This window comes from Macaca fascicularis, chromosome 15 (assembly GCF_037993035.2).
Source record: "Macaca fascicularis isolate 582-1 chromosome 15, T2T-MFA8v1.1".
NCBI classification, from domain to species: domain Eukaryota; kingdom Metazoa; phylum Chordata; class Mammalia; order Primates; family Cercopithecidae; genus Macaca; species Macaca fascicularis.
The window spans coordinates 63,297,521-63,323,252 of NC_088389.1; the positions used below are offsets into that span (position 1 = coordinate 63,297,521).

The 25,732-nt window shown below is 39.3% G+C and overlaps 1 protein-coding gene across 6 annotated transcripts in view; it reads right to left on the minus strand.

Annotated features, from left to right (window-relative positions):
• The window catches only part of RECK (reversion inducing cysteine rich protein with kazal motifs), a 91,477-nt gene extending 71,196 nt beyond the window's left edge, over positions 1-20,281 (minus strand). For all 6 annotated transcript variants that reach the window (XM_074017098.1, XM_074017101.1, XM_074017097.1 and 3 more), the window contains exons 1-2: positions 20,099-20,281; positions 4,554-4,612 (exon numbers count right to left, since the gene is read on the minus strand). In XM_074017098.1, the coding sequence (XP_073873199.1) occupies positions 4,554-4,612; positions 20,099-20,198 (159 nt within the window). In that variant the 5' untranslated portion in view covers positions 20,199-20,281. The remainder of the gene's footprint in view (positions 1-4,553; positions 4,613-20,098) is intronic.
• Between the last annotated feature and the right edge of the window lie 5,451 nt (positions 20,282-25,732).

Sequence of the window (25,732 nt, forward strand, 5' to 3'; positions counted from 1 at the left end):
AAAACATATAACCAACTTCAATATATATATATCACTTGAATTCTGATCCAAACTAAAAAACTTTATAAAATAATTAAGAAATCTGAATAACTAGATTTTTGAATATTACCTTTTCAAAGAAGTAAAAACAGTATTGTGGTTATCTCTTTTTTAAATGACTTATCATTTGTAGCTCCAAACGGAAAATTTATGTATCAAATAATATGACAATTGAGATTTTGCTGCTACATAAATTTGCCTCAATATAGTGGGGAAAGTAAAAAGAGAGAATTAAATGAAACACAACTGGTCATGACTTAATAATGTTGAAGCTGAATATGGGGGTTTATTACACTTTTCTCTCTACCTTTGTATATACTTAAAGTTTTCTATTATAAAAAGATAAAAGGAAGAGTGAAAGAAAAGAAAAATCGATTGAAAAAGACAAAAATGAAAGATAAAGAATGAAAAAGAGAAAGAGGAAGAAAAAATGAAAGATATGGCATTGGTAGCAGACTAGGAAAAAGCACAGGGAAGGCTACGCTCTCTCACTCGTACCTTCTTTCTGCAATTCCATCTCCCCTCAACAACAACAACAACAACAAAGCGCAAAAAAACTACAAGCACTTGAAACAGGTTAGAACAATGAAAAGAATATGGAACTGAGAGTTGGAAATATACTCTGAATACCGTTGGGCAAACTACTTGGCCTCACAGTAGGTAGTTATATCCTGGTGGCTAAGGGTATGGCTTTGTAATCAGACACATTTGAGTCTGAGTCCCTGTTCCTTAAGTTATTGGCTAGGGCCTTGGTAAGTTATTTAAGTCTTCTATATTTCAATTTCTTTACTTATAATATACAAATAATGACAATACCTCTTTCAAGGGCTGGGTGTAAGAATTAAATGAAATAATGCATGTAAACAGATATAGTAAAGGGCATGACACTTAGGGAAAAGTGTAAAATAAAATTTAGGTCACAGTTTCTGGTTTCCTGAATAGCTAATAAGTAAAATTTAAAAGTTAGATAATTTATTGGGTCCCTTCTGTCTCTAAAATTATGATTCTATAAAGGCAAATGAATTAAACTGATAAACATATACTTATTAGGAATACATTTAGCTTAAAGAAACCAGCACGTACTATGTAAACTTTCAGATAATAAGGTAGACTTGAATATAAAGTAACTTTTTGTGCTAAACAACTAGTAATCACACTTAAAAAGAAAGACGAATCCTTATTCAGAATACATACTAGAATACATACTATAATTATACAAATCATCTCCGAGCAAAAAATTTAATAACCAAACTTGTATGCCACTCAAGGCAGAAGTTATCAGATCCTAGGGTTTACAATCTTGAATTTTGAGAAGTTTTTTACCCATACTTATCTCCTTTCTCTGTCATAACTCATTTTTCCTTTGTTTTCAAACAAGTAAAAATGTTTCATCTTGAAACAAATCATTACTTCCTGCACTTACTGACTTTAACAGCTTTTTCCTTTCATTGTATCCATTTCTTCACCAATCAACTCAAAAATATTAACTAATCAGTTTGCATGAGCAGGGACATGAGTACAACATAGGCAAATAAGACATGATCCCTATATTCAAGGAATTCATAATATATACAGGTAAGACATATGCAAAAACTGAATATATTTTTGTAAGTCTGAAAAATTACATAACTATAAATATTTTTATTAAAAAATTTTTAATGATTACAGTGTGACTTTTAGCTCCGCTGCTCCATTCGATCTAGAAATATTTATTGAGAGTTTTGAGTGTTAGATACTGTTCTAACTGTTCTAAGCACCAAGTAATTCATCATAAACAAAGCAAACAAAAATCCCTGCTGCAGGGAGATGTTTTTAGAATCTCCACTAACTGGCTTTTTAAAAAACAAACAAACAAACAAAAACTAAGGGTCTTTTCTCAGATCTCAAACTCCTTGACTTTTCTTTGGCATCTGACACTTGTTGACAGTTTCACTGTAAACCATCACATGTATTTTGCTGAATATTATAAGCCACCAGCCCTGACTTCTTATCTAAATTCAAATTCCAAAAGTTTTAATTCCAAATCCCTATCTTCACATAGTGGTTTTCTTTTTTTTTTTTTGAGACGAAGTCTCGCTCTGTCACCCAGGCTGGAGTGCAGTGGCCGGATCTCAGCTCACTGCAAGCTCCGCCCTCCCGGGTTCACGCCATTCTCCTGCCTCAGCCTCCCGAGTAGCTGGGACTACAGGCGCCCACCACCTCGCCCAGCTAGTTTTTTGTATTTTTTAGTAGAGACGGGGTTTCACCATGTTAGCCAGGATGGTCTCGATCTCCTGACCTCGTGATCCGCCTGTTTCGGCCTCCCAAAGTGCTGGGATTACAGGCTTGAGCCACCGCGCCCGGCCCACATAGTGGTTTTCATGATAATTCAACAGATCACCTTCTCCTCAAACCAAATCTTTTCCCTAACCTCCTAGAGTCATCAAGAATGCTGTTTACTCAGTTCAAAATCAAAATGTCATGAAGACTCCATCCTGTCTGCATTCCCTACTGGTTGAAGAAATAATGATTCCTCACTCACAGCATTTCCTTCTCTTTGAAGTGAGCTCTATGAGTTTTAACAGCCCTGGTCTCTCTCCACACCCCTGATAACACTTCTCCCATGATCAGGATGGTTGACTCAGCTGACCACTGAATTTGGTAGGAGAAAGTAAACATATGTAACACAGCCCTTACCTCTCCTCTCTGGGAGTAAGTATAATTCTGTCACTTAGTGTGTGCCTAGAGATAAAAGTCACATTCGACATCTGTGTAACTAGTAATAAAAGTAATATTTTTGGATCTATCTCCCTTATTTCTCAATTAGTTACAAACTTGGTTGGGGAAGAATGTTCTTTATTAGGGTGATTATAGTATTCAATTAATTTGCTAAGTTATAGAATTTCTAATATTCCAGATTTTAAGAAATTAGACCTTGCCTGCTGCTGGTGCCTCATTACAAGATACCTCCTAAAAATCATTCACCCTATAGAACATCAGTAGAAAAAGCAAGAAACAAAGTGAAAAGTCAGGTAAGCCATGTTTCCCAAAGTAGCAGAGCTACTTTAAAAGCTTCCTTATGATATCATCAAGGGGCCATTTTTGCTTTAAAAAGCTATTCTTCTGGCAGTAAATGTGCAGCAAACCTAATTTGCAACAGTGATTTGACATGTCACTGAATTCTCTAGTAGCCATTTAGATGAACTGAATCAGTGTCATGTCTTATAAGCAGACCATATCTTGCAAAATCTTTCTACGTCTACATTATTATTGCTTATGAGAAGTTATAGTCCCAGTTAAGTAGTTCTCTCAGTTTTAAAAATAATAAGATCCAGGTTATTACTTGAAGACTCCTCTAAAAGATGATTGAGACTATTATTTCTGGAGTGCTAAGGCTAGACATACATGACCAAGACTGAAAGAAAGGTAGGACTTTATGAATGGGTAGTGCTTCAGTGGAACTTTCATAAACAGGTTCAACCAGAAAAATTCAAACCTACAGACAACTTTTAAGAATAGTACAATGAATACCTACATGGTCTTCATCAAGATGCACCCATCCTTAACACTGTGCAACATTTGCTTTAATTCTCTCTATATATACACAAATTATTATTACACAGTATTATTTTGAAGGACTATGTTAGAATTTGTTATAGACATTATGTTCATTCATTTCTAAATCCTAGCATGTATCTCCTAAGAACAAGGACACCATCATACCCAACCACAATATAATCACCAAATTCAGAACCACAGTATTGGTATAATACTATTATTTAATATCCAATCTATATTCATATTTTACCAATTTATCCTGATAATGTCCTTTATAGCAATTTTCTTTCATTCCAGGATCCAATCCAGGATCGCATATTGCATTTTGTTGTCACATCTCTTTAGTTTCCTTTAATCTGTAACAGCTTCTTAGCCTTTATTTTTTTTTAGCATTTTATTTTATTTTATTTTGCATTTTCTTTTTATTATGCTTTAAGTTCTAGGGTACATGTGCACAATGTGTAGGTTTGTTACATATGTATACATGTGTCATGTTGGTGTGCTGCACCCATTAACTAGTCATTCTTTGTTTTTGTAACACTGACATTTTTAAAGAGTACACATTGATGTTTTGAGGAATATTCCTCAAACTGGGTTTGCCCAATTATTTCTTCATAATTCAAATTACACATTTTTGGCAGGAATTCTATAATATTTTCCTTCTCAGTGTATCACGTCAGGAGACAGTTACTTTGCCCCATTATTGGTGATGTGAACCCTGGACAATTAATTAAGGTACTATACAACAGACTTCTCCAAAAACAATTATACTTAATAAATAGTGGTATAACTAGTAGCCTCTATAATTTTATTTATTTATTTTTATTTTTTTAGAGACAGGGGTCTTGCTATGTTGTCCTGGCTGGTCCTGAACCCCTGGCCTTAAGCAATCTTCCCACCCTGGTCTCCCAAAGTGCTGGGATTACAGGCATGAACCACTGTGTCTGGTTGCCTCTGTAATTATTATGCAATCTTACCTGTTCACATACATCACGGCACATTTGGTTATCCTTTGAATGATTACAACACAATGCACCTAGGGAGAAAAAAATAAACATCAAATGTTCCACTGTTAAACAAGATGACTAAGCTAATTCAGATGGTTACACAAACCATTTATTCGGTAGATTATTATTATCATTACTCATTTTAACTCAACAAACCTTTACTGAGCACCTATTACAAGTAAAGGACAGTGTTAGGTTTGAGGACATGGTCCCTGTCCTCAAGAAGCTTGCAGTCTAACAGGGGAGACTGTCATGTAATAATAATAGCTACTATTTAGTGTGTGCTTTCTATGTCCCAGAATTTGAGTAAGTTTGTTGTATGCATTTTCTTTCTTTTTTTTTTTTTTTGAGATGGAGTCTCGCTCTGTTGCCCAGGCTGGAGTGCAGTAGCGCGATCTTGGCTCACTGCAAGCTCTGCCTCCCGGATTCACGCCATTCTCCTGCCTCAGCCTTCCAAGTAGCTGGGACTATAGGCACCCACCACCACGCCCGGCTGATTTTTTGTATTTTTAGTAGAGACACGGTTTGACCGTGTTAGCCAGGATGGTCTCGATCTCCTGACCTCGTGATCCACCCGCCTCAGCCTCCCAAAGTGCTGGAATCACACGCGTGAGCTACCGCGCCCAGCTATTTTTTCTTATCTAATCCTTACAATTACCATATGGACTAGAGCTATTATTAAACCAATAATAAAAAGTCAACTGATAAAAAGATAGTGAATTTTGTTTTGAGCATGTGAATCTGAGGTTCCTATAGAATATCCTGGTGGAAATTCCAGTAAAGTCAGAAATTCAGGCCTGGAATTCAGGTAAAGCCAAGCCTAAAGATCCAAATTTGGAACTCATCAACATAAAGGAGTATATGGAAATGAATGCTATTGTCTAGGGAGAGTTTCTAGTGAGAAGAGAATATAGCACCAGATTCTAAAGAAGAGCAACATCTGAGATATGGCAAGAAAGGAAAGAGACTGAGATGGAAGAGTCAGAAAGATAGGTTAACCATGAGAGTGGCATCAGAGGAGAAGGAATAGTGTCATGCACCACAAGAGTCAAGTTAGACGGAAGAATGAAAAAAGGAAATGGGTTTACTAATTAGCTTTACAGGCACTTTCTATGGAACTGGTAGAAGTGAATGATATTAAGGTATAAACCACAGGTGAGGAAGTACAGACATCAAAAATAGAGTCATAAGAAGTCTAGTGGCGATGGGAAGGAAAAAGAGTAGTAATTATACAAAGATGCAAGGTTACAAGTTTTCCCCCTTTTTCAGAGTGGAAAAGACTTTACCTTCTTTACAGACAGAAAAGAGCAGTAGAGAGCTAATGTTCCTCTGACAGAACAAGTCTCAAGAGGACTCCAAAGGGGGTAAAACCAAGTGTATATGAGAAGGCACTATCCCTGGAAAGAAACAGGGAATATTTCTTCTTCCAAGATATTTATTAACTTAAAAAATTTTATGAGCAACTTAAGTACTAGGCATTGATCATTCATTGAAAAAAAACATAAGTCTCTGGCCTCTTGAAGATTACATTAAAGAGCAGATATTAAACTATATATGTATCCACACACACACACATATATGGAGACAGAGAGAGAGAATATGAATGTGAAATGGTGGTAAATGTTATGGTAATAATAAAGCCGGTTAAAGAGTAAGGAGGATGTGTGTGTGGGAGTGAGTAGGTATTTTATAGGGCAGGCTAGGAAGGCTTCACTGAAAAGATGTCACTCAAGCAGATACCTTAAAGTAAGGGAACAAGCCACAATGAATTTTCCAAAAGGCGGAAACAGCAAGTGCAAAGTTTCTGGTGTGTTCAAAGAAGAGCAAAGAGTGTGGCTAGAAAAGAATGACTGAACGGTAGAGTAGGACATAATGCAATGAGAGAGGGGGACCAGATCATACAGGTCTCTATAGGCCATCGTTAAGAACTTTGGCTTTTACTCTGAGAAGGATGGAAAACCACTAACGGGTTCTGAGCAGTATGTCATAATCAGAATAACATTTTAAAAAGACCACTCTGGTTCCTGTGTTAAAAATATAATACATAGGACTAAGGGAGGAAACACTAATAAGCTATTGCAGTAGTCTTGACAAGAGACTGTAGTGTCTTCAACGAGGGTGGAAGCAGTGGAGATGGTATTAAGTAGTCCGAATCTGGATATATTATGACTATAAAGCTGACAGGATATGCTAATGGATTGGAAGTGAAACATGGAAGAAAAAGAATTAAGAACGACTCTAAGGTTTTTGGTCCAAGAAAGTGGGAAAACACAAATATCTAGAAATACCATTAACTGAAATGGAAAAGACTAAGGGAGGAGATCTCAGAGAGACAGAGAGATGATTAGAAATTCAGTTTTAGATATAATTTTGAGATGCCTATTATATATCTAAAAGAATATACTGAGTAGGGAGTTGAATATATGAGTTCGAGAAGACTCCAAACTGGAGATGGGAATTTGGGAGTCACACTATGTAGATGATATTTAAAGCCACGATGGCATCTGGGAGCGACGGGATCTGAGAACTGAGCACTGCATTCCATCCTTCAGAGACAGGTGACAGTGATCAATGTATGTGAAGATAATTAAGAGAAAGAATGGTATCCAAAAAGCCAAATAAAATGTTTCAAGAAGATGTTAACCATGTTAGACACTGCTATCAAGTAAAGAGGATTTCAAACTGATCACAGTATTTGGCAATGTGAAAGATACTGATGATGACCTTAAATAAGTGTCATCAATGTGAAATAAAGGGCAAAAGCCTGACTGAAGTGAGTTCAAGAGAGAATTCAAGAAAAGAAAATACAGACAATTCTTTTGAGGAATTCTACTTTTGAGCAGTTGTAGAACGTTGTATAATCAATAATCTGACTGGCCTTTCTCCCTGGTTCCTGGGAGGGAGACTCTAAATCATCGGAATTTCCTGAGTAATAGGAGTGCCTCTGTCATGCTAATAAGGTGACCCACGGTCTCACCTATCAAGCTTGCCCAAACGGTGGCCCATGTAGCCCAGGCCCAGCTTTGAATGTGGTTCAACACAAATTGGTAAACTTTCTTAAAACTTTTTTTTTTTTTGCAGCTCATTAGCTATCATTAGTGTTAGTGTGTTTCATGTGTGGCACAAGACAATTCTTCCAACGTGGCTCAGGGAAGCCAAAAGATTAGACACCCCTGACCTAAATAAATAGTTTCAGGATGGCTGGCAACACTAGAAAGAACAGCCACGTGTTTAAAGAGCTGGTGGGGCTTTTAGACACATGGTATCAATCTGACCTCCCAACTTCCAGGGATTGAAGGGGGACTGCAGATTGATCTCAACCATATGACCAATAATTCAATCAAGTAAGCCTATGTAATGAAACCCCAATCAAAACTCTGGACATAGAAGCTCAGTGGAGCTTTTCTGGTTGAACACATTGATGTACTGGGAAGATGATGCATCTGATTCCACAAGAGGACACAGAAGCTCTGCATTCCCTCCTAGATTTTACCCTATGACGCTCTTTATTTGGCTGGTCCTCCTGAATCGTACCCTTTATATTAAAACCATTATTTAAAGTATAGTGCTTCCCAGGGTTCTGTGAGTTGGTCTAGCAAATTATTGAACCTGAGGGGGTCATGGGAACCCTGGATTTATAGCCAGTTGGTCAAAAGTGTGGGTGGCCTGGGGACCCTTGAACTGAAACTAGTGTCTGGAGTAAGGGCAATCTTGTTGGGGGCCATGCCCTTTAACTTGAGGGATAGATGCTGATTCTGGGTGGCAGAACTGAATTATATTATATTATATCCAGTTGGAAGTAAAACAGAATATAGAGAAACGAGGTGGTTCCTAGAAGAGTATGTGGATTTTAAAAAGAGGCATTGTGTTTAGGAATAGGGATACAATAGTGAACAAAAGTTATGCTCTCTAACTTCACCCAGGTTACCATTTGGTAGTAGGACAAAATCTAGACAAGAGTAAAGAATTCAAGGACACCGATAAATTAACAGGGAAATTGACAGCATCTCATTTTCTCAGTGAAATAGTGATTAGATCTGAAAATAAATAGGGCTGAGATAAGGTTGGGGGCTTGGGTTGAAATTATAGAGATCTGAAACAGTCACTTTGGAAAACAGAGAAAGGAAACAACTATAAATATGTTTCTCAAACCTGTGTTCAAAACAACACTGCTTCATCAACTTAGAGAAAGAAATGTCAAATTAGAGAAAAGGAAAAAGGTTGCCAAGCAGCATTATGGCTCCAGAGGAATTAATAAATTGGCTATAGTGATAATCATCAGAGGCATGTAACTATTGTAGAGCGCAGAAGACTGAAAAGAGGATAGAGTTGGAATGGTCAGCAGCTGTCTAGAATTGGCAAGTCAAAAGACACAGGAGGGAAAAATACTACATTTCAGGCAGGTAGATCTGGTACAATGGTTTAAAACACCCGTTTTTATATTTATATATATTTAACCTGTGTGTCTGTGGTGTGTATGCAACATAATCCTCTCTTCAAATGAAATCTATACAACTTCAGTACACATATTAGATAAAAGTAATTGGTATTGAGGAGAAATGAATGAATAAACAAATGAATAAAAGAAGTCCTCTTCAGATCTTACCAACCAGGTTTCTAAGTTTGAAATTGGAAATCATTTTTCCATAAAACAATGACAGGGTCTAGGATGTTACTGCCATATTACTATAGTTTAGTTTCATAAAAGACTGTTGTGGGGCTGGCTTTTTTTTTTTTTTTTTTTTTGAGACTGCCTTTCTAACACTATTTCTATGTCAAAACGTGTCTTGAAGTTCTAAACATTTGGTTTACAAAATTCTGAAGAACACATAAAAATTTCACTACATTTCAGAAGGAAAAAAATGTAACTTGATTGCAGTAAGTTTGTAGTTACTTTCTATGAAGGGCTAACACAAAGGAGGACTGAAGCACTCATGAGGGTTTGTTTTCTTTTCTTTTTTTTTTGAGAGTCTCGTGCTGTCACCCAGGCTGGAGTGGTGCCATCTTGGCTCACTACAACCTCCACCTTCAAGTGATTCTTGTGCCTCAGCCTCCCAAGTATTAATCGCTGGGATTACAGGAGTGTACCACCGTGCCTGGCTAACTGTTGTATTTTTAGTAGAGATGGGGTTTTGCCATGTTGTCTGGGCTGGTCTTGAACTTCCGGCCTCAAGTGATCCGCCCGCCTTGGCCTCCCAAAGTGCTGGGATTACAGGCATGAGCCACCACACCTGGCCGAAGCTTTCTTATAACAACTCCTCTGCAATGCCACACCAAACTACATCCATCTCCTAAGACTCTGCTATGTCTCTACCCTCATTAGATTGGGAGGATAGTCAGGAAAAAAGGCTCTCCTGAGTGACACTGATGCGCTCTTTCGAAGAGCTCTAGAAGTTCGCACTTTCTACTAGTAGCCTCTAACACAAAGGTCATATGAGGGCAGAAAATCCTGCTGGTGGTAAGCAAAGACAATTCAGGATAACATATGGTCCCAATAAACAGAAAAAGGCTCAGCAAAAAGTAAACAATCAGGCAGAGAGGAGTCTGATTTGGGCCTAGGGATTTTTGAAAAACAGTTTCTCAGAGCAAAGGTCTATTTAGAACAGAAACACAAAATGTGTTATAATTAAAACGCAACTAGCAGTTTTTTTTATAGCAGAGGTTTTACTAAAATATAACTATAAAAGCCTTTTTTCCTATTTAATGGTGAAGGTCAAATTTATAGGGGAGTATCCCTCAAAGTTAAGTTTTTAAAACAATTCTTTTTTCATTTAAAAAACCTCAAAAATTTGGAAAACAAGAAGAAAAAGAAAAATTATATTTCCACTGTCCTGCCACAACATCTGTTGACATTTTGGCATATATTCCTTCTAGTCTTTCCAAAAGACTTTTTGATACTTCTGACAAAATGAGATGAAAGGGGGCAGCCTAAAGTCTTCTGGTAGTAACTCCTCTCCCTCTCCCAACCAAACGTTCTTCTATAACAGCGTATGTCTTCCCTTGAGAGGATTGCCACTCTCCCCTGCCACGAACAGGACAGGGGACCTCTGCTCCATCACATTTTCTACACTCTCTTCTTACCCTTAGCCATTATTGTATCAGCACACATTTTTCTTTCTTTGAAATAGTAAAAGCTTATTAGAATATTTAACATTGCATATTTTTCAAGAAATAAATGTCTACAAATAGGCATCCATTCATATGATTTTGTTATGAATGGGAGAAGAATTCAAATGCAATTAATGTGAAAATTAAGGGTCTATCTTTTTCAGAGCAACTAAAAGGGATTAATTGGGTCATTCAACATTACAGTACAAAAAAACAAAACAAAACAAAACTCTGCCAGGCCTAATGCGTTCTATAAGAGAAGATAATGAGTTCTAGATATATTCTGGGTTTATAATTTGATCCTAATACATTCTTCAGGAATAATAGTTTAAAACTCTGCTTATTCTCGTAAAGTGGAATTGAACAGATAAAGATGGAACAGTTCAAAATAAAATGTGACACTGCTATGATGAAAATAAAAAACACAGTGTTATCCTCATTAAAGACAACAGTATGAGTGTCGTATCTTGCATTCTTATTCCAAAAGTCTGTGATTATAAAATTAATAAAAATTAAAAATTGATTACTAAAGGCCACATTTTTTGGGCTTAAAAAGGTATTAGTGTAGCCTGAAAATAAGCAAGCAGAATTATCCAATAATTAGAAACATCAAGTTTCAGCTGCTGGTTTTGGCCATGTGTATACTAAAGACAGGCAAGTAAGCAGGAAGCACATGCTCCAGCCACATGCAGAAAAACGCAGCTTCTAAAGCCAACTAGCTTTAAAAAAACAAATATACACCCTAATCCAAAACTAAGAAACATCCATAGAATTATAAGATTTTTGAAGTTAAAAGGGATTTTGCCACAGATGTCTCACAAAAGCTATAATTCAGTTGGCTAATGAAAAGCCATTCGTGTTTCCTTAAAAAAAAAAAAAAAAAAAAAGAGATTCCCTCTAACGTCTTCCTAAAGAACAACTAAAACAGTGTGTTAAATATGTGTGTATAAATATATGTGTATAAATATATATACACACACATATACATACATAGATGTGTGTGCGTGCACATGCATTGTGTATTACACACTTCAGGAGAAAAAACTAAATCTGAGTTGATACTGGAAAAAGGTCATTCTGAATTTTAAAAATTAATTTAAAAATATTTTTTAATGTAAAATCTTATTTTTAATCAAATATTTATTTTCAAAACAACTTGGAAAACGACAATCACTTAAAAAACATTTAAATGAGAACTGCAACTTTAACTTATAAATACATTCATGCAATTGTCACATTTAACCCTTTAAAAATATACATGTGGGTATATCTGCATGTCAGATATACTGCATGGCAGATAAAGTATACAGTCAGCCGAGGAAGAGCCAAATAGTGAGAGGATTACCCACATACCCACCACCTCGATTCAACATTGCTAACTTCTTGTCATACTGCCGTATCTATCTGTATGTATGTATGGATAAATACATATTTTGTTTTTTTCCCGAATCATTTGCAAGTTACAGATATCCTTCTCCACTGCTTGCCTCATATTGCACTGCTGCATCAGCCAATTATATTAAGTCAATTGTAGTACCAATATGACTGCCAGATTACTTTTTTTAACAGACCTTTCATGACATCACTTTTCTAATCAAGGGCCTACAATGGCTTCCTGCTATTCCAATTCTAAAATTTCAAAGTCTTTCTCTAGACTTCCCTTCCCTAAACTTCTATTACTTTTAGCAAAGAAAATCTACACTTACCTAGAACACAGTCCTCTGACTGAAATGCTTGATGCCCACTTCCTGCTGACTCCAAACATATTGCAAGGCTTAACTACCGTCTTAATTCTTAGTAAGCCTTTCTTCTCCAACAACTCTAGGCCTTGTTGATGTTTTTTGTTATTTAAGGCCCTACTATTCTAGTGAGAGTTGGAAACTTTAACACTTAACTCTTCTCTAATCATTTCATGTGGGTTCTCTTGGTATCCCCAGATTGACTGTAAGCTTCTTGGTACAATTAGCACAGTGCTCAGCTCAAAAATTAGATTCATTGATTAATAAGGAATAATGGAAGTCCCAGCCAGAGCAAATAGACAAGAGAAAGAAATCAAGGGCATCCAAATTGGTAAAGAGGAAGTCAAGCTGTTGCTGTTTGTTGACTATATGTTCGTATACCTAGAAAACCCTAAAGACTCATCCAAAAAGCTCCTAGATCTGATAAATGAATTCAATAGTTTCAGGATACAAAATCAAGGTATAAAATCAGTAGCATTGCTATACACCAACAGTGACCACTCTGAGAATCAAATCAAGAACTCAACCTCTTTTATAATAGCTGCAAAAAATAAAACAAAATACTTAGGAATATACCTAACCAAGGAGGTGAAAGACTTCTACAAGGAAAACTACAAAACACTGCTGAAAGAAATCACAGACAACACAAACAAATGGAAACATATCCTATGCTCATGGATGGGTAGAATCAATATTCTCAAAATGACCATACTGCCACAAGCAATAGACAAATTCAATGCAATTCCCATCAAAATACCATCATCATTCTTCACAGAACTAGAAAAAAACAATTCTAGTTCCTAAAATTTCAATTTCAATCCTAAAATTCATATGGAAGTTTCGAATTATACTATAAGGCTGTAGTCACCAAAACAGTATGGTACTGGTATAAAAATAGGCACACAAGAACAGAATACAGAACCCAGAAATAAACCCAAATACTTACAGCCAACTGATCTTTGATAAAACAAACAAAAACGTAAAGTGGGGAAAGGGCATCCTACTCAACAAATAGTGCTGGGATAATTGGCAAACTCTATATAGAAGAATGAAACTGGATTCTCGTCTCTCACCTCATACAAAAATCAACTCAAGACTGATCAAAGACTTAATTCTAAGACATGAAACCATAAAAATTCTAGAAGATAACATCGGCAAAACCCATCTAGACATTGAATTAGGTAAAGACTTTATGACGGAGAACCCTAAAGCAAAAGCAACAAAATCAAAGATAAATACATGGGACTTAATTAAACTAAAAAGCTTCTGCACAGCAAAAGAAATAATCAGCAGAATAAACAGACAACCCACAAACTGGGAGAAAATCTTTGCAAACTATGCATCTGACAAAGGACTAACATCCAGAATCTACAAGGAACTCAGACAAATCAGCAAGAAAAAAACAATCCATTAAAAAGTGGGCTAAGGATATGAATAGGCAGTCTCAAAAGAAGATATACAAATGGCCAACAAACATGAAAAAATGCTCAACATCACTAATTACCAAGGAAATGCAAATCAAAACCTTACTCCTGCAAGAATGGTCATAATTAAAAATTAAAAAATAACAGATGTTGGAGTGGATGTGGTAAAAAGGGAACACTTTTACATTGCTGGTAGGAATGTAAACCAGTACAACCACTATGGAAAACAGTAGGGAGATTCCTTAAAGAACTAAAAATAGGCCGGGCGCGGTGGCTCAAGCCTGTAATCCCAGCACTTTGGGAGGCCGAGACGGGTGGATCACAAGGTCAGGAGATCGAGACCATCCTGGGTAACACGGTGAAACCCCGTCTCTACTAAAAAATACAAAAAACTAGCCGGGCGAGGTGGCGGGCGCCTGTAGTCCCAGCTACTCAGGAGGCTGAGACAGGAGAATGGCCCGAACCCGGGAGGCGGAGCTTGCAGTGAGCTGAGATCCGGCCACTACACTCCAGCCTGGGCGACAGAGCGAGACTCCGTCTCAAAAAAAAAAAAAAAAAAGAACTAAAAATAGATCTACCATTTGACCCAGCAATCCCACTACTAGCTATTTATCCAGAGGAAAAGAAGTCATATGAAAAAGACACTTGCACATTCATGCTTATAGCAGCACAATTAGCAACTGCAAAAATATGGAACCAGCCCAAATGCCCACAGATCAACAAGTGGATAAAGAAAATGTGGTACATGTGTGTAGCAGCACAATTAGCAACTGCAAAAATATGGAATCAGCCCAAATGCCCATTGGAAAAAGAAAATGTAGTATATGTGTGTACACACACACACACACATGCACACACACAGAGACACACACCATGGAATACTACTCAGCCATAAAAACGAATGAAATAATGGCATTTGCAGCAACCTGTATGGAGTTGGAGACCATTATTCTAAGTGAAGTAACCCACGAATGAAAAACCAAACATTGTATGTTCTTACTTATAAATGGCAGCTAAGCTATGCGGACACAAAGTCATAAGAACAATAAAATAGACTTTGGGGACTCGGTGGCGGCAGGGAAAGAGTGAGTGGGGGGTGAGGGATAAGACTACACACTGGGTACATTTTAGTGATGGGTGCACCAAAATCTCAGAAATCACCACTAAAGAACTTATTCATGTAACCAAACAACACCTGTTCCCCTAAAACCTATTTTTAAAAAGTAGTAATATCCTGTAGTTATACAATGCCTTTTTAACAGGAAAAAAGTACAAAAAATTTTCTCTTACTATATTAATACTACTTCAGTACCATATTTCATATGGTAACTCACCTATAATTTAGAAAACATCATATGATTTTTAAATCAAAAGATAAATTGGACTAAATCATACACTCAGGTAAGAGGCAGGCAGCCAGTTGGTGGTGGGCTCTGCAGCTACAAGGTCAAGAAGAAGAGCTGGGGCTGGGAAGCTGACATTTTATGAGAGTGTGGAAACCATGTGCAAAAAAAAAAAAAAAAAAAAAAAGGAAGCTGATTGAGGGAGAGAGGAAACTGGAAGAGATGCACAGAGAGAAGCTATGTGAGATACAGACTGTCTCTAAAAAAACACATAGGAAGTCTAATTTCCTCTCAGTCTTGGTTCCTGTCAACTTTCTAGTTCCTGTAGCAGTCCCTGAGGTAGAGATGTGCTGAATTTCCTACCCTTGGCTTTCCATGTGATTTCCTGTTAAATGCTATATAACCAGCTCCCTAACCCTGACTTATTTGGGGTTTTGTTCCTTAGAGTCAAAAGAGCCGTAACCTAGACATTCATCATTATGAAACAACTAAAGCAAATGACTCTTCTGAAGTCCTCTTCCCAGACGCTAACAGTCAGTACTCTTAGATAATTCTCTTCCCCACTCTGCGGCAGGGCTCCCATCTCTAAACAAAGGATCTAAAAGTGTAGCTCTCAATTATCTCATGGTCAGAACACATCTCTTAATACTCCACTTACAGTATTGTTCGAGTTATCTATGTGCTTTACAGCATCCATCATACTATGTGCTATATACCTGATGAAACCACATGCCTTTTCCTCAAATATATTCTTCAGATTTAGGATATAAATAGGTATGTACTAATATAACCACATATTAGCAATGTAGGTATTATACATTTTGGGGTGATATTTCCTGTCTGAATTTCCCACTAAACTTAAGCCCTTATTTTTGCTTACCACTTTATACCTCTTCCTATCACAGTGTCTGTCAGTATTAATAACTTAATAAATATTTGCTGAATGGATTACTCACAGGTATGGAACTTGGCTTAATAAGCAATGGACCTAGTGTAATTATTACTAATATTCACCCTAAACGTACAAAATAGAACTTTTTATTCTCTCCTTTCCTTACCTTCAGACCCTCCTCCAAAATGCTTTTCCTCCATCTTCCCTACTTCAGTAAATGGCATCAACTTTTATTAAATTACGACAAAGAAAACCTATGAGTAATCCTTAATTCCTTCTTCCCTCACTTCCCACATCCAATCCATCAGCAATATATTTTAAATATCCCCTCTCCTATCTCCACACCACTCTACTCTTGAGTCAACCCTTAACTCCTGCTTGAACTAGTGCAATGGCCTTCCAGACATCCTGCTTATACTCTTACTCACTACGATAATTTTTTTTCATTCAGCAGCAAGAGTGACCTAAAATAGAAATAAAATCATACCAGTTTTACTTAAAACTCTATTGGTTTCTATCTGTGCACAGAATAAAATCCATAATCCTTATGCAGTTTTTTGCAAGGCTCCGCACCATCTAGCCCTAGCACACTCTGTTGGTCACTATATTCCAACCATATAACCTTCTGTTCCTTATGCCTTAAGGCTTCTGCACTTCCTGGACCTCACCCCTGTCTTTCATAAGAATGTCCACCACCTTCTCAGCCTTCAGATCTCAGTTCTAAACTTCACCTTCTCAAAGAGGCAGCTCTTACAAACTCTTTTGAAGTTCTTTTACATAAAGAACTACTCCCACTCCACTCACACAATTCTCTGTTAGCCATTTGGGTTTAGTTCCTTCATAGCATCCTTATCATACCTAGAAATCATTTTGTTATGTATTTATCTATTTATGGTCTATCACCTCTCTCCTAGAATGTAAGCTCCTTGGAGCAGCAGCTCTGCACCTGGAACAGTGCCTGACACATAATAAGTACTCATATAGTAGTCTTTGGATAAACAAACCTCATAGTATCTCTTTTGTTCTTTTAAAGACCACATTTATAATATGTAAAAATAAACTCCTTGACCTCTTCCCCCTTTCTTCTGTAAGTGGCACAGGGTGAAAAGTATGATTAATGAAAGATTGCTTAAATTTATGGATGCCAGACAGAAACTTTTAGCTGCATACCAGAATAAACTGTCATGTCTGGTCTATCACCAATTCTAGCTCTTTCTACAGTGTGGGCCAAGATACTTCTTTGGTAGGAGAATTTATTTCTTACTACTTAGCTCCAGATAGGCGTTTGCTTTTTCTAACTTAAAATTCATTACATTCTTCTTCTGGATTCTAGGCTTGCTATTACACAATTCCTTAAATGTCAATTTACTGAAACCTGGCCCTTAAGGTTATATCCTTCCCTCTTTTGTACTATTACAAAGCAACTTACATAAAAATAGAGCCATTATCAGGTGCCATGACACACAATGCTGATACTGCAGGATAGGGTCCCTTCTCATCCTCCAAAGAGAAAATCATTTCACTTTCACACTTTCCATCCCCCAGGAGCAGGAATAATCAAGGTACATAAGATTTGCAAAGCTGTATAGTAGAGAGGGTCAATAACCTGCAATGCCTTATACCACGGGAGCCAGAAGTACCCAGTCTTGGATGTGGTTAAGGAGAGGGGTAGGAAGACTGAGCAGGAATACAAGCAAAGCCTTCACTGAAATAAAATTTTATATTCTGTTCTTAATTCTGTTTAGGATTGAAAAGCATTTTCTATGCTTTCTACAATTCACAGTGGAAACCTCTGTCCATTATATTACTCAATGTCCTTTATGTAAGGAACCAGGCAATATATGCTTCCTAGAATTTAGTATAAGGAACATGTCTCACTTGTAGATCAAACTTGGAATCTTTTTTTTCTTTTTATCAAACAATGCAAACTATATGTTGTCATGAACTTACTTAGAAGGGCCTTTAGAAATCAACTAACCCACTATTTTCTGAAGTGTGCTTTAGGTGTTATGAAGAAAAAAAGAATTTTATGAGCAAACAAGTTTCTTTCTGTAACAATTTTATTGAGATACAATTTGTATACCATGAAATTAACCCTTTTAATGTGTACAATTCAGTTGTTTTTAGTATATTCACAGAGTTGTGTAGCTATCACCACTAGCTAATTTTAGAACATTTTCATTATTCCCAAAAGAAACTTCATACTCATTAGCAATTACTGCCATTCCCCTGGCAAAAAAGTTTCTTGTTTTGTTTGTTTGTTTGTTTGTTTTACCATAGGAATCCTTGGACCCTTTATTGTGAATCTAATGTGTTTTGTGAATTTATAAGACAGGGTACCATGTGCAGTATTTCCCAAACATACTTAATAGCTAACATTTCAGTGCTTACTATGCTAAATGCTGGACATGTATTAACTCGATTAATTCTCATAACAAAATCTGTGAGGTACCATTTATAATAATGTGGCTATTTGAGCACAAAGAGATTAAAGCTAAGTAATTTGCTCAATGTTCTTAACCACTCCACTGTACTACCTCCTGCAGAACTGGCTGGTTGTGGGAGGAGAATGGACAACTAGTATTTCATAATTTTGTAAGTGTTTCAGTTCAATCTCTTTTAACTTAACAGAGAGAAAAATGGGGCCCAGAAAAGTAATCTGATTTAGCCAAGAATACACAGCATTTTCTCTTTTTTTCTTTGGGATAGTTTACAGCTAAATTTGAAGCCCAGCTATAGTTAACACCCTTGTTGGAAGTGACTTTGTTGTTTTTTTTTTTTTTTTTTTGAGACAGGGTCTCACTCCCGAGGCTGGAGGGCAGTGGCATATCACTGCAGCCTCAACTTCCCAGGGCTCAAGCCATCCTCCCATCTCAGCCTCGCGGGTAGCTGGAACGACAGGCATAGACCACGACGCCCGGCTAATTTTTGTATTTTCAGCAGAAACGGAACGGGGTTTCACTATGTTAAGCAGGCTGGTCTCGAACTCCTGGGCTCAAGGGATCCGCCCGCCTCCACCTCCCAAAGTGCTGGGATTACAGGCGTGAGCCGCCGCGCCCGGCTGACTTTGCTTTTTTTTTTTTTTTTCTTTTCAGGTGTCTCTCCCTGTAAGCAATGCACTTCACCACTTTTGCATGCACACATCCTAGCCATCTTTTAATGTCTAGTACAGCTAGGGGGAATCACTCCACTTTCCACTCATCCTAGGTGGATGTCCTCTCTCTCCCTCCGTGCCCTCATACATGGCCCTTCATTTCCTCCAGACATTTCTGCCTTGAATTCGAGTTACTTCAAGCTCCTGCTGTACCCCATCTCCTACCCAGAGAGCTTTTGGAGGGAAGGAGACGGGGTACACTCAAAAGGCCAGCAAGTGGAAAGCAATCAATAGGCACCTAACAGTTTCCTATCCATCCTTGGTTTAATTCTTGTAGAGCAAGAATTCCTCTCCTCAAGCCTGCCAGCCCCCGGGGGGCAGGGTTTACTGATTCTTAATGTCTCCTGCCCGAGTCCAGTCCTGTCTGAGAGACAGGACACCGACCAGGCGGGCCGTGGGGACCGTCAGTGCTCACCGCCAGCAAGGTCGTTCTGAACCAAGTGCGGGTCAAGCAACAAGTAACAATAACTAACTGAGGCCGCGGTAGGGCGGCTGCGTATCCAAAATCCCATCCAAACCTCGCGACGATCCTGGGAAGGGGCGTCGCACCCTTTTCTGACAAGCACCAGAGGCAAGCGAAGGGGTCAGTGCCGAATAGGGGGCCCGTGTCGGTGGGTGACAGACCAAGGCCTCGAACCCTGGTCACCGCTCAGAAGATCTTGGGGCGGAGAGAGTTCCTCACTCGCCCCGCCTCGGCACCCGCCTCTGGAGCGCTGAGACCTCAGGTCCCGGGGTCATCGGACGTCGGCCGGGTCTGGGGGTCGCGCGCACCCCCGCCCCCTGCCCCGCGCCATCTTGGAGCGCTGAGGCGGCCGCTCCCGACAGCTTCGAACCGTTGCTCCGGAGGTTACTCACCCGCACTGCCCGGGGCCAGGCCCCCTGCCACCTCTGCGACCCCCGCCACGGCCAGCAGAAGGAGCAGCGCGCCTCGCAGAGAGACCCGGACGGTCGCCATGTCCGGGCCGGGCGGGTCCAGAGCCGCGGGATGCTCGGACCCAGCTTGGCCGCAGCCGCCGCCGCCGCCACCGCCGCTCGCGCGAGGCCCTGCCCCCAGCGCCCCAGTCCTTTGGTGATTGGCTGCGACGCGCTCAAGCCCCGCCCCCTGTCTCACAGTGTTTCCAAAACCTCCTGGGGGCGGGAACGTGCCCCTTACCCAGGCTCTTTGTTATGGCCCAGCTGTGTGTCGGCTTTTGCCCGGAGTCCACCAGCCCACATTCTCCCAGAGTGAAGTCAGAGGATGTCAGAGCTGGGAGAGTCCTTAGAAAGCCTCTGCCAGCTCCTGAGGTTTGGGGCCACTGAGGCTGAGAGAGGAGACTGACAAGATGACACTGCAAGTTCACCTGAGAACGAGGGCTTAGTCCAAGGCCGAACCGAAGGGGCTTCTCTCCTTCACGTACACTCAGTAATACTCGCAATATTCTTTCTGCCGAGACGCTGCCTCGCACCCAAAGAAGGCGTGTCACCCGGGATCCTTCGGCCTCCTGCAGACTCGGCCCCCTGACAAGGGTTCACCACTAAAGCTCTTTGGCACATATAGCCTCAATGTGTCTTTGATGTACTTTAAAAATTATGTATTTATTTATTTAGACAAGAGTCGCTGTGTCACCCAGGCTGGGGTGCAGTGGCGCGATCTCAGCTCACTGCAACCTCCACCTCCCAGGCTCAAGCGATCCTCCCACCTCAGCCTCCTGAATAGCTGGCACCACAGGCGCAGGCCACCAAGCCTGGCTAATTTTTATATTTTTTTTTGAAGAAAAGGGGTTTCACCATATTTCTCAAGCTGATCTCGAACTCCTCGCCTCAAGCAACCCCCCCGCCTCCTCCTCCCAAAGTACTGGGATTGCAGGCGTGAGCTACTGCGCCTGGCCTTCATGTTACTATTAAGCACCTATTCCTGCTAGGAAAAGAGGATAGGAGAACGCTTGTATATCTAGATGTGGAGAGCCTTGAATATCCGGCTGAGAAGTATAGACTTTGTCCAAGAGACAAATTAGAAGTGGGTCCCACCCCATCCATCAGCCCAGCAGCTACTGTGAAGAATGTATAAGATGACTCACTGGCTAGCAAAACTAATTCATTGTCTCTCTCTTTTTTTTCTCTGTGTGTTCCTGAATTAAACCCTTTTTCCTCCTTTTTTGAAAAAGCATAACCACGGTTTTAAATTCTCATGAACACACCTTGGGCTAAATTACTCAAAACACTTTTAAAAATTCCTTAATAGTATTAAATATCCAGTCATTATTTATATTTTTCTTATTGTCTCATGATTTCTTTTTACAATTTTTCAAGTTATAAACAAAATCCATATATTAAAGTTGGGTTTTATGTCTTTGGGCTCTTACATTTATTCTCTCTTTTGAGTTTACAAAAGGAAAACATGAATATGTTAAAATATCTCTAAAACATCTGCTCTGATGACTCTCTTGCTTCCGCGTATAAGGTAAACTGAGGCACAATAAAATTTTTAAAGTTTATTTCAGCACACGGTGATTCATGAATTGAGAAGTTGCAAACCAGAAGTGGCTCTGGGGCTCAGCTCTGTTGAAGAGGCAGATTTTTACAGAGTGAATGGGAAAGTAATAAAAAGAAAATATTTGATTGGTTACAGTTATAAAGTTGCCTTATTTGGTCTATCCCATTAAAAAGCCTCTAGTTATACAAGTTTGTGGACTACTTCTGATTGGTTGAGCTTGTTCTGTTTTTCTTTAATATATTCATTTACAAGATATAGCTCAGATTAACTCAAGTAAGTTTAAGGTCACTTATGAGGACTAAATTGACTATCTGCTCAGGAATTCTGCAGACTTGGTCTTCATTTTAATTTATTTTAACAAGTCCCCTCTGAGAGTAATAGTACTACTATTGACACAGTCACTGGGCCAAAGAGTCATGATGCTATCATTATTAACAGTTGCGGCTGGGCACAGTTGCTCATGCCTGTAATTCTAGCACTTTGGGAGGCCAAGGTGGGAGGATAACTTGAGCCCAGGAGTTTGAGACCAGCCCAGGCAACATTGTCAGACCCCCATCTCAATTAAAAGAAAAAAAAAATAAGTAAATAGTTACATTGAGATGTAGAATCGCATGTAGGCTCTAGCAGTTGGGGTAAGTTCTTCAAGTTGTCTAATCCTGATGGCAATCATTTGATGTGTGGCTGCTGGAAAGCATTAAAACTCTTGAGAGGGGCTGGGCACGGTGGCTCACGCCTGTAATCCCAGCACTTTGGAAGGCCAAGGCGGGTGGATCATGAGGTCAGGAGTTCAAGACTAGCCTGGCCAATGTGGTGAAACCCCATCTCTACTAAAAATACAAAAATTAGCCAGCTGTAGTGGCTCGCACCTATAATCCCAGCTACTCAGGAGGCTGAGGCAGGAGAATCACTTGAACCTGAGAGGCGGAGGTTGCAGTGAGCCAAGATCGTGTCATTGCACTGCAGCCTGGGTGACAGAGCGAGACTCCATCTCAAAAAAAAAAACAAAAAAAAGTAGACTTTATTTTTTAGAGCAGTTTTAAGTTGACAGCAAAACTGAGTGGAAAGTACAGAGAGTAGACAGTCCCTGCCCCCACATATGTATAACCTCCTCCCACTGTCAGCATCCTGCACCAGAATGGTACATTTATTACAACTGATGAGCCCACATTGACACATCATCAACCGAAGTCCATAGTTTACATTAGGATTCACCCTTGGTGTTGTACATTCTGTGGGTTTCGACAAAGGTATAAAAACATGTATCTACTCTTATTCTTTTTTACTTTTTAAGATGTAGCCATCGGAAAACTTAAAATTACATATGTGAGCCCAAAGTGAACCACAAATGTAATTTTGTTTTTCCTGAGACAGGGTGTCCTTCTGTTGCCCAGGATGGAGAGCAGTGGCACAACCACGGGGCACTGCAGCCTCAAACTCCTGGGCTTCAGTAATCCTCCCACCTCAGCTGCCTGAATAGCTGGAACTACACGTGCATGCCATCATGCTCAGCTAATTATTTTATTTTATTTTTTGTAGAGATGTGGTCTTGCTATGTTTGCCAGTCCTGTCAAACTCCTGGACTCAAGCAATCCTCCAACCTGGGCCGCTCAAGCTGTTGGGACTACAGGCATGAGCCACCATGCCCAGCCCAAATATGCAATTTTAGGCACTATAAGAGTAATTATCTTTCATTCTAAAAAAAGGTTAATGCTTAGAGATGAGTAAGACGTTTTAAAAATGTTACTTACCAATGATTTTGTTTTGAGCCAAAAAACCATGGTTCTCAAGGTCTTGCACCTTTCCTCCTCTTTTTATATCTCTGACTTCATTTCCTACTTTTCTGTCTTGTCCAGCCATCACCTCCAGCCAATCTTGCTCAGGGCCTTTCCCTAACTGCTCCCTGTAACGCCTGCCTCAGGACCCCTGTGCTTGGAGTTCTTTCTGCTTGGAATTAATTTCTCCCAGATAGTTTTATACTCTCCCTTTTCTTTTTTAGGTCTTAACTCAAGTGGCCTTCCTTAATTGCCTTTCTTAAAAATCACAACTCAACCCCACCTCTGAACTTCTTCTCCCCTTTCACACTTTACATTTTTAAAAGCCATGATTACCTTCTAATATATTAATAGGTTCTAATATACAATATTATAAAATATACTACTTACTTTCCCAAAGTGTTGCTCGTTTATTATTTGTTTCCCTACTTCATGAGGGCAGAGATTTTTGTCTGAGACTATAGACTATGCTTATTTCTTTTATACACACACACACACACACACACACACACACTTTTTTTTTATGAGATAGGGTCTTGCTGTGTCACCCAGGCTGCAGTGCAATGGCATGATCATGGTTCACTGAAGCCTCAACCTCCCAGGTTTAAGTGATCCTCTTGCCTCAGCCTCTTGAGTAGCTGGGACAACAGGCGTGTGCCACCATGCCCGGCTAATTTTTTAAATTTTTTGTAGAGACAAGGTCTCACTATGTTACCCAGGCTGGTCTCAAACTCCTGGGCTCAAGAGATCTTCCAGCCTCAGCTTCCCAAAGTGCTGGGATTGTAGCTGTGAGCCACCGTTCCTGGCCAACTATCCTCATTTCTTAATTGCTTCCTGCAGCAGAGCCTGAATCTGTTTCAGAAAGAGAAACTTCTTAAATTAAGAATATGGCAGATTTTTAAGTAATTTTAATTAAATAGGAGTATTGTTTTTTAGAACTTGTGCATAGTAAATTTCTAAAGCCAATCTTTAATGGAAATACTTTTTCTGACTTTGCTTAGCCTGAACATATTTGATCATAATGAATTGACCTAGCTTAATAAGGAAGAGGTCCATTTTGAGTCAGTTAACTAAGACTTTACGGCATCTGATTCCATATATGTACAATAGGACAATTTCATGAAATATTAATGTATTTTCTGTTCCCAGTAATTCCTTCATTAGAACTAAAACATGAGGTAAGGCATTCATATCTTCAGAGATGATCGTTAGAGTAGAAAAATAGTCAAAGAGGACAATTCCTAGCTCTTGGTTTTAAAAAACATACACTTAAAATTTCAGGCAGACAATGGCTTTAAAGAGAAAAAGCCTTTGAAATATCAGAACCTCGTCTATCTTATAGCTGAGAGCTTAAAATATTTGTATGAAGAACAGACACGGAAGAATACTATGATTAGTCAGACATAGTCCCTCCTACCCCCTCAGTCCCCAGCAATTTGATTCCCTCTGATGTGGGAGAAGGAGAGCCACTGGAGGAGAAGAAGGGGTCTCTGGTCTCCTTCTTCTGATGCAGTGGGGTGGGACATAGAACCCCCAGAAAGTCTTGAGACTATGAGATAAGAGGGGATCTGATTCTCCTTACCATGTGGAGCTCAGGAAATGACAGACCTCATAAAATTCCTCTGCACTTAATACGATGTGGGTATAGAGTAGAAATCGTTGCAAATGTGTCCTGTTTCATGCTCCACACAGAAGAGCAGCCAAATGTTTTCTGTGCCCCTCAAGAAATGTAAGGTAGGAGACAGCTGAGAGCCTGAAGCGACCTCAAGATTGGGATGAGGAGGCTGCATCTGTTATTTGAATCGTCTGTATAAATGGATACCAGATGAGAATGCAGATGTCAACAGGGATTGATGATAATGACTGAGGACCAGATGTCCTGTCTTCTTCTCCAGTCCCAGTTGCTGGCTTTGGCTCTATATAGACCTCTCAAAGCTGGGGAGGGGTTTGTGAGAGGCCTTGACTAAACTGAGATCCCACTGAACTTACTGAGATTTAGTTTTAGTCATTCGGCAGGAAGGGGATGTGCAGAGTCAACTAACTGTCCATTGAAGATTTGATCAACCCTTCTAGAAGTGGTTGCTTGAAAGCAACTACCAACCAGAGACATTTTCCAATTGCTAGTGTGTCATGTTCACGGTTAATTTAATAACTGGGAGTAAGGCCTTGGAGAACGAAGGGTCCCTGTGCCTTGGAGCAGAATTGGCATATCTAACATCCTCATTGATCCCTACAGTAAGATCT